The sequence below is a fragment of the Anneissia japonica genome, unplaced genomic scaffold, assembly GCF_011630105.1.
Source record: "Anneissia japonica isolate Jap-2015-1 unplaced genomic scaffold, ASM1163010v1 scaffold287948_len850469_cov200, whole genome shotgun sequence".
NCBI classification, from domain to species: Eukaryota; Metazoa; Echinodermata; class Crinoidea; order Comatulida; family Comatulidae; genus Anneissia; species Anneissia japonica.
This window is the reverse complement of record NW_022699796.1, coordinates 717,081-727,086: the sequence shown is the minus strand read 5'-3', so window position 1 is coordinate 727,086 and position 10,006 is coordinate 717,081. Positions and strand designations below refer to the sequence as shown.

At 34.5% G+C, this 10,006-nt stretch overlaps 1 protein-coding gene across 1 annotated transcript in view; it reads left to right on the top strand.

The window, feature by feature from the left end:
* Positions 1–9,776, top strand: part of LOC117103136 — a gene marked incomplete at its 3' end in the record, with an annotated part of 45,193 nt that extends 35,417 nt beyond the window's left edge. The window contains 8 exon segments of the mRNA XM_033243642.1: positions 99–225; positions 577–705; positions 1,270–1,316; positions 2,194–2,340; positions 5,202–5,262; positions 6,136–6,275; positions 7,200–8,611; positions 9,657–9,776. Coding sequence (XP_033099533.1) covers positions 99–225; positions 577–705; positions 1,270–1,316; positions 2,194–2,340; positions 5,202–5,262; positions 6,136–6,275; positions 7,200–8,611; positions 9,657–9,776 — 2,183 coding nt within the window.
* Positions 9,777–10,006: the final 230 nt, after the last annotated feature.

Here is a 10,006-nt window from a genome sequence, read left to right as displayed (position 1 = left end):
ATATATATATATATTAATATTGATAAAATCATTACAAAATTATGTATAATAATATAATGTCTTAAAAACCATTAATAAACCATCAATTAATTTTTCAGCCAAGAACTCTTTGCAGATCATGATGTATGTAGGCCAACAGAAAAGGACATTTTGCAGAGGTTAATCCGAGTGAAGTTACGAGAAGTAATGTTGGAAGTTGACCTGGAGGAGACCACAAGTCGCCAGGTGAAATTAACTACCTATTGGTTTTCTTAAACAGATAGGGAGCCCATTGCCTTATTAAGCAGAAGCCCATTGCCTTGTTAACCATTTTGGCTATTTAAGTAGATAGGAGCCCATTGGCCTCATGCTTATGATAGGAACTTCCCTGGGGTAGATGACTTTGTGTAGTCCTAACATTCTAGATCTTACTGTCATTGCCAAATCAAAAGCTCACTATTATTTCATGTTGGGTTTTGTAGCAATTAATAAATAATAAAGCATACTATCTTAAAATATTTAATGTACTTAATACACTTTGTTAGGTATTTATAGATTAATAAGTAGGTTCTGTTTTTGCTGTATTTTATTCTGAAGGTCCGGGAAAAACTCGAAGATCGTATGGACAAAGATCTAAAGGAGTACAAAGGATTTATTGATGAGCAAATGCTGCTTATTCTGGGACAAATTGATGCGCCTTCTCCCATTTTTGATTATTTATATCTAGTAAGTTAAAACTTTTATTTGTACTAGAAGAGGTATGGAGGATGATAAGAACTTTAGTGATACCTGTAATAACATTTTAGAAGTTATTATGAATACACATATCTTACTTAGCACATCACATAAGCACCCTAAAAAAATATTACTCAAAGATATTGGAGAGAAAGACAGTCATGCAGGTAATTAGATGCCTTAAGGTGAACATGTGAGCTGTTTAAGTGTGTGCAGCAGATGAAAATGCTTTATGGCCACAAGTTACATGACCGTAATTTGTGTAGAAAATCATGTAATCACCCAGAGAGTATTCTAAATAAAGCTTGTTATAACAAAAATAGAAATTGGCAATAGGGCAGGCCTTCAGTTTTTTGAAGTTGACCTGACAACCCAAAGAAGTAATACACTAAATTACACTACTATACTGTATTAATGCTATTATATTTTTGCTTTTAACAATTATTATTACCTGTGTGAATGTATACACATTTGCTGTATTTCTTATTCTGCTTTGAAGAATATTTGATAATTTAGCACAATAATTAAAAAAACAATGTATTTTTTGTTTTTTAGGGTTCTGAATGGAATGCATGCAACTATGATGAGTTAGGGGATAATGGGTAAGATTTTAAATCATGGAAAGTGATGGAATTTGGTGTAATTAGCAAGGCCCATATTAATATTAGAGTAGGTGGTTTGAGGAGATGTGATATAACTAATATACATTTACTGGGTTGAGGGTCAGGATAATACAGCCTTCAGATCACGAAGGCCTATAATTTGAACTATGACTCGATTTAAATCCCAGTAAATATTTGTTTATATATCTCTACATAGATTGTAGGCTATTGACTGACTAGGATGGCATGGCTGAAACTTTGCCTAACTTTTAAAAAAATCAAATACCTGGAATCTATGTAGTCGGTATATAATATGACATATATTTATATTCTTAGGTATTACAATAACTACAGTACTTAAACTATGCGACAAAAAAATGCAGAGTTCTGTACAGGTACTCAACAAGATTGCAGCTGTAGGAGTACCACCTTCAGGCCTAGTATACAGAATACAGCCATAACTAATACTAATTATTTAATTATTTATTTATTCATTATAAATTTTAACCTAGCATAAATAGTATTAAAGAGGCCCCATATATTTTAACAACTGTATTCAAATTTGTTATATTAAATTGAGGTTGCAATTGAAAATGGGGCCATAGGCATGTTTTGATTAGCACATGGAATCTACTGCAGGCAACTGCATTTTTGGAACATTAATGTAATGGCCTATTCATAACTATTGACTATTCTAAAAATATAGTAGTGTAATGCTTGAGCATAGCATATGAGTAACCTAAATGTATTAAACCAACTGCATTTTTGTTTGCATTATTCTTATAAGTATCATAAAAGTAGTTAATGTAATTAGATTGTTCATAATACTATTATTATTATTATTTTTTTTAATAATGATTTAATTTTTTTTTTATAGAATTGGATACATCCTGAATATTACAAAAGAAATTGACAACTTTTTCCCTTCAATGTATAAATACTATAATGTACGAGAATACGATGTAGAAACCACTTACCTACTCAAGTATTGGGATGACACCTACAAGTTTATCAAAAATGTCAAGTAAGTATCCACATTTCAAGTGATTTTCGGTATTAATAGACCTTTCCGCTAAGACCCGCCCCTTTGGATATTTTTCCTAAGGTCCCAGAAAACGACAGTGTAAAAGCATACGCATGCACATGCTTGTGTTGGACAGCATGGGTATTTATAGGACACACACAAGTACTCCTAACACTATTCTGATTGGACAGTTTTTAAGTTTGGTTGACACTTAGGAAAGGTTGTTCTTTACAGTTGGTAGGGGTGGTGCTGTTCCTAAGGATATGTGTAGTGCAGTAAACAAACTTACAATCAATATAAATCTTATTTTCTTATGTTGTGCATTATTAAACACATGGCCAGTTAACTCTAGAGGAGCTGATGATATAGTATACAAATATTGATTGTGACTGCTCTAGATTCGGGGAACGGTGAAATCTGTCTTCCTGTATACCTTGTACATAGATTCTTAGAGGCCTAAAAAATTACTTACTACCTGGCCTAGCCTAGAGGCCTTCTAGTAGCTAGGCGATCAAAGAGTGTGTCTAGCTCTTCTTTGCTCATTTTCTCAATTTCAACAGCACACATCATCTTACAATATTTGTCAAATATTGACAAGACATATTGAATTTGTCTTTTGGCGTTTTGCTATCGGCTTCATCAAGAAGTAATGCTAAGTGTAGGCTAGTCCTCCATCCAGGAGCTCGAAACGACAAGCCTCCATGTTTTTATCATCTGCTCACTGATCCGTGGCACAGTCAAGGGCCCATCTCTTTCGTTGTAGAGGCCGCAGTCCTCTTTACTGTCAGCGCGATGTCAAGTGGAGCCTAGAGTTTGCACATCACACGGCAAAAACGTACTATTTTTCAGGGGATTAGTACTTTCTGTTGCCTGCTTCTTAACAAATGAGATATCTAGAATCTGTATAAGGTATTTAATACTTTCTATTGCCCGCGTATTAACTAATCAGATGCCTAGAATCTATGTATGAGGTATATAATAGTAATACATGTAGATATGCTAAATTTTGGCCATAGATGGGTTAGGTTCCAGGTGATTTTCGCTTGCTAGTGTGAGTGCGAAGTGTGTTTGTCTCCTTTCAAAAAAAGCTTACAATTTTTAATATTTTACAATCTCTTTACTAAAAATGTTTGGAAAATAGGACACTTAGTTTGTTTGTTTTTTTTGTGGCCTAATTTGATTCTAACTTTCACAAGCTGTCTTGGCTGAATTTAGGACACTTATTGTTTTTTATGTGGCCTAAATTGATTTTACGTGGCCTAATTTGATTCTAACTCTCACAAGCTGTCGTGGTTGAATTTCATGCAGCAAGAAGCTATATTGTCAATTGTAAAGTGCTCAATGTTTACTGTGATGAAGGAGGATAGTGTCTATGCTATGACAATGAAACCTGCTATGTTGATGGATTGGATTTTTTTTTGTAGCTGTTATCAGAGAAAGTTAACCACATTACCCCATATTAGAGTCCCATATAAGTAGAGAATGCACACAAATCCTGGTTTCAAATATGTACTCTTTTTCAATTTGCGAATTGATTATTCTTTATTTTTGTTTCATTCTATTTCTTGTATTCATTTTGTGTAAGGCACTTAGAAGTATTTTTTTTTGTATTAAGTGCTCTATAAAACTATTATTATTATTTTTATTATTATTATTATTATTATTATTATTATTATTATTATTATTATGTTACTAAAACCTACCTTAAGGGGAACTTAAACTTCTGAAAACATAAACTCCAGTTTAATATTAAAATGTTCTAGCTTTTTTTAGATAAAAATGAGATTGTTATGTTTTCACAATACTGTTATTGACAATCCAATCATCATCTGTAGTTAATTAGAACTATTAGTAAATGATACTACCTATAAGTTCTTCCATAAAACTTCCCTATTAAGAGTGAAAATAGAACACTCATTCATTTTTTTTTACATGGCCTAATCAAAAGAAAAGTGCTCAATGTCCTGTTGCTTTGATGGAAAAGCAATTTCTCTTTTTGTGACAATGAAACTTGCTATAACGATGGAGCGGATTTGTTTTTTGTCAGGTCATCATCTGTCAGGTTAACTCCATTACCCCATATAAGAGTGTCATGCAAAAGAATCCACATAACCTGTACCATATGGGTTTTTAATGGTAGTAATAATAGTGCCAATGCTCTGTTCTTTCAACATCCTAGCTTGAAAAAAAATGAACAAAAACAGGAAAAGAAATCCAAGTCCACCAAATGTGTAGGCGCTGAACACACACTTTCTAGGTCACACATCATTTTTTCAGACTTATATGAGTTTTAATAGCTTCTACTTTTGAGTGTCATTTCTCTATTTCTGTATTATTATTATTATTATATTAAACTATTTCCAAAAATATATAAATACTTTTCCAATCAATGATACTAGAGGAAAAGAAAAGCAGTTTTAATAAGTTTTGCGTACATTTAAATTTAGAAAAATAAATACACTTAAAAAAAACTCAGGATCCAACATTGCTTGTTTGCGGCAAGTTGCATAAGGTTTTTAAGATCCATTAAGTTTTTTAATTTCAGATTATGCTTACTTAAATCGCTTTGTATTAGTGAAAAGAGAGTTGATGTCTACCAACTCTGCTATTAGCAATAAATGTTAGTGCAAACTTAGGAGATTGAATGCCGGTGAAAATTCAGTTGATCTCAAGACGTGATTCAACATATTCCATCGGGATCTATTTATTGGATTTGAAAGTGTTTCAGTATTTGTGATCTCGTATAGTGAAACATTCCTGATTATTTTTGGGTAGTGTATATTTAAGATTTTCCTAAGAGGTTTGCTTGCTATGTATTATTAAAGACTAATAAATACAGCAATTTGTTTAATGTCTTTCAGGGTGGCTGGTTCCAAAGTATTGGTACATTGCAAGATGGGTGTCAGTAGGTCAGCATCCACGGTATGTATGTCTAAAACTTCATATTATACAGGGGTCTTAAGTCTCCTGCGAGTTGTGGATTCACCCGGAAATCATGATAGCCTCCTGCACTCCCGGAAGCAAGCAAAAGCCTCCTGGAAATTATAACCCATATTTTACAAATTCATGATAATATTTGCATGTTGTTACCACTGTATTATAAGTGGTTTGCTGGAAGTCAACTTGCATTGGGTATTGCCACACATAACAAAATATAATTAGATGTGTTCAGGGAGCTTATTTAACCAATTCTCCTGAAAGATGCTTCTTCCAACTTGGGAACCCCGTGTCATATGTCTCTTGATCATAACTTCTTAATCCCATACTTATATTTATCGACCGATGCCTTTTATCGTAAACTATCACAATACAGTTCCATTACATATTACAATGACCACGATCTTAATGTTTTTTCATTGTATTTTTTCATTAAAATTCATGTTTGTCATCATCCACTAAAATTTATTTCATCAATATCTTTCTTGATCACCATTCTTGTTAAAATTCAGTAATATGGTTTTACTTTATCATATTGAGCCCCAAGGGAGACCAGACTTTTTTGACTGATTTGGCCACCTTTGTTAGATATTGGGAATATTGTGAATTGTTTCCAATGATGTGCGCAATAAATGTCCTTGTTATTTTTTATATTGTAACATTAGTCACTACATTATTATTATTGTCCTTAATATCATATTTCATCCTTTTGTCATCAGTACCACAATCAATCATCATTTTCTTTCAATTTTTTCTTTGAAATCATCAATTAAGCATTACAATTGTGATTGTTTGAAACCTGGTGCTCCCTCATATGTATTATTTATATATAATCACTGAACTTTAACCTTCTACTAGGTCATAGCTTACATCATGAAAGAGTACAAATGGCCGCTGAAAAAAGCCTTTGAATTTGTGAAACAGAAACGAAAATGCATTAGACCAAACTCAGCATTTATGAATCAGCTAGTCGAGTACCAAGGAATTCTAGATGCAAGGTAAGAAAATAACATTTAAGAGTTATACCACCCTCTATTTTGCACTGTGTGTATTCTGTCTACATCAGGCTCCAGTAAGTCTTATGCGGTCAAAATGTCGACATGATCACTGACGGTGTATTGATAACAAAAGTCTGTCCTTGAATCTACTGTATCACATAGTGCAGTGCACCCATATAGAAACTCTATTTCTAGAACTCGCACTCTAGAATTTTTTGTAATTATCATAACACTCAAGTTGAAAACTATTTTCTTCATAGTCTGTTACCCTCACCATTTCACACAACTTTCTAACTGTATCTTTGAAAACCTATTATGTGTTCTGTCTGTAGTTTTTTTTCTCACTACTCTCTTTTCACAAATGTAGTACTTTTATTTTTTTATGACATTTGGATCTAAATTAAATTAAATTAAAGTATTTATGTTTGTCCCATTTCAAATTGATATTTGAAATTTTGAGGACCCACCTCAGCCATAATGCAGCACTAATACTGATATGTAAAAGATGCATTGTCCCTTTTACACTTGAATCTAAATGTAAGGGTTATTCAAGGAGTCGAGTAATGAGACTCCAAGTATAAGCACTACTCTGGTTTTTAATGTATGGTAGTATACCGACGTCGTAAGTACGAAAGCAGGAACATTGAATGGTGGAAGGGCTGATGGAGACGCGAATGTGAATAATGATTAAAATGAGGGGGTGCTTGCTTGCAAGTTGTGGTATTATGAGGTTGTTTTTAACTAATTGACAGTACTTTTTTTGCTTCTGCGCATTCCCCTAGATATGCCACTGCAAACATTCAGTTCTAATGTGGATTTGTAGCATTGTGATCCTAACATATCTCTTCTAATTTTGTTGTCTTAAGTTTGTCAGCTCAACACAGCATATCCATAAATGTCTGTATGCTCTTTTTCTTATAATAGTAATCAAAGACATAGCCAACTCTGGCGAAGCAAGTCTGAGAGTTCACTTAGTGCCTGTAGCTCGGAAGCTCATGACACCTCTGAGAATTTTTCTAGCACAGAGGAGCTTCTTCTTACTCCTGAAGCAGCTGGACCACATCGTTCCAAGTCTTGGTGTCATAGAGAGGACTTTCATATACCGGATTCCAGCTTTGAAGGTCGTCCCACAGCACCAGCAGAAGAAGTTATCAGCTTTCAGGTGCCAACATCAAAGTCTGAAAGTAACAGCAGCTCTGAAACTGTGTCACTGGATGAAAACTGTAAAAACATCGGAGAGACAACAACTGCTACAGGAGTGAACAGATTAAGTGTGGGTGAGGTTGTCAAACAAATTGAACAGAAAGGAAGCGAGTCTTCAATAACACAAGCATCAAAACGACCAAATTCATTAGGAGATATGCTGATTGTGTCCACCGAAGAAAACAGTCCATCTCAACCCACACCAGATGTGTTCAGTCCGGAGGAACTTGCCATCAGCAAAGTACCTAATTGTAGTGATGATGTTACCAATGGTGGTAGTACAGGGGATGTGCAATTGAATGCCACAAAGACGTACAAGTTAGAAAGCATTCCATGGAATCCAGGAACTGTTCTGAAACAAAAGCAGGATATAGAAGAAAGATTGAAAGATGAAGCAACCAAAGAAACAAGTCCTCAACTTGTGCGATCAGAAAGATTGAAAGGAAGTCATCCAGGGTGTGAGGAAGTCGAGGATGATAACAAAAAACCAGACGATGTATGTAGTTTGACAGGAGAGGTCAAACGCATGAGTAGTGAGCTAGAGAAAATGCGAGTTGAAGATGGAACTAGTAAAGAGTCCAACCATGCAATAATAACACAGTCTTGTAACCAAGATAAACAAACAGAATGTAAGGCAGTTGATCTAGAAGCACCTGACACTAAAAATGCTACATTAAATCCCCAAACTTGTATCTCTGGTAGCACAGAAAGAGGAGATTATCCTCCCTCAGGTAAGGTACTGTCACCTACCATTTGTGGACTTGAACCAGGAATCGTTAAAAAGAAGACAGAAGTTTTTTCTTCAATAATTTGTGGTCGTGAGGATTCAGCTGTTGAAAATAGGGTGAAGGATGAAACAGAAGAAGATGCAGAAATTGCACCATCTAAATGCCAAATATGCGTAACAGAGAGTGATAGCCTAGATAAGGAATCTGATGGCATTGAGAGTAAAGACCAGAAAGAAAAGGAAGACACTTCAGAGCAACGTTTAAGCAAAGTCATTGGTACTGGAGAGATTGTACCATTGCCAGAGGGAACCGTCAAAAGACAGACCAAAGACTTTGAGCAGTTACTCAGTGATGCTGATAAAACTTTATTGGATCAAGCTGGAAGCAAAGACACTACTAAAAAAGGTATGTTGTTGTTTATAGTAGGATGAGGTGAAACTAGTATCTCTATAATTGCTTTTAACTCTGTCTGACGTGTGTCTAATGTTTTAATTTTGTCTATAACCAAATGCATCTTTGGACATTAAAAGGTATAAACACTTTTTTAGCATTATAACATTGGTGGTGATGTGAAGATTGATATTGGGCTTATTCGACTGCTTCATTTCCTTGAGTATGAATTTTTGAGTATTTTTTTCATTCGACTGGTTTGTAAAATAAACTTCGTTGACAACAAAAATTACCGTAACCAGAATGCGTTAATCAGCGTTAAGTTATGCACGTGACCCAAAAAAATATGGCCGATTGGTCAATTTAGCAACAACATTTGCATTAATATAACTTAGATTAAATTTCAGAAAATTAAAATTATAATATATACCCACATTGAAGTCAAAGCCTAACAGATTTCAAAAACTGGATGAAAACATTTTTTTACAAAAAACCCATGCTGCCACAATCCGAAGCAGCTTTGATTTCGCAGCGTGTTTAGCGGTAACTATGCAGCCATTTTGTTTTGTCGAGTATTTAACAGTTTTCTATTTTACTGGTTGTCTTCGTTAAGTAGGATTTTACCACTGTGCAGGTCGGCGTGGTTTAACAAAGAAAAACCAGTCGAATACGGCCATTGATTATGCAGATAATAATTGTGGTGGTTGATAAGATAATGAATGATTTTGGTTGAAGATGTTGGTGTTGAATATGAGGATGATGATGATCACATTCCTGATGGTATGACTGGTGATGATGATAACATTTCTGATAGTATTTCTGATGATGTGGTGGTGGTGCTAATAATAATGGTGGTGATGATGTTAAGGATGATGGTAATGATAATGAAAATGTTGATAAGATGATTGTGGTAATATTGATGAAATCATGATCTTGATAGTAATGGGGATGATTGTCAATCAAATAAATCAGTAAATTTTACTACATTTTTCATGTTACTGACACTTTGCAAACCCTTCTCATCTTCCACACTGTGCAAGTCCTTTTTCTTTGATACCAGGAACAGCTGAGAGTAAGCTCACCGCTATTGAAGTAAGTGAGATCCGAGATCTTGGCAAGATAATGCTCTGTCGAGAACCTTCAGAAGAGGATGCTGGTGCTCTTGGTGAAAGCAACAGTGGTAAGTTATTTTGAGTTTTTAACTTATTAATCAATTCATTATAAATTGTTGGTTTGCAATTGCTTAACATTGCTTGAATCAACAATACACAATGAAATAGTACAACATGAAAAACTAGAGCAGTCTTTTCACAGAGTGCATACCTCTGCGCAGTGAGGACAGTACCAACAATACGCAGGGCATGTATAATGTGCGAAACTGCAGCATACCCTCAATGAAATAATGGAATC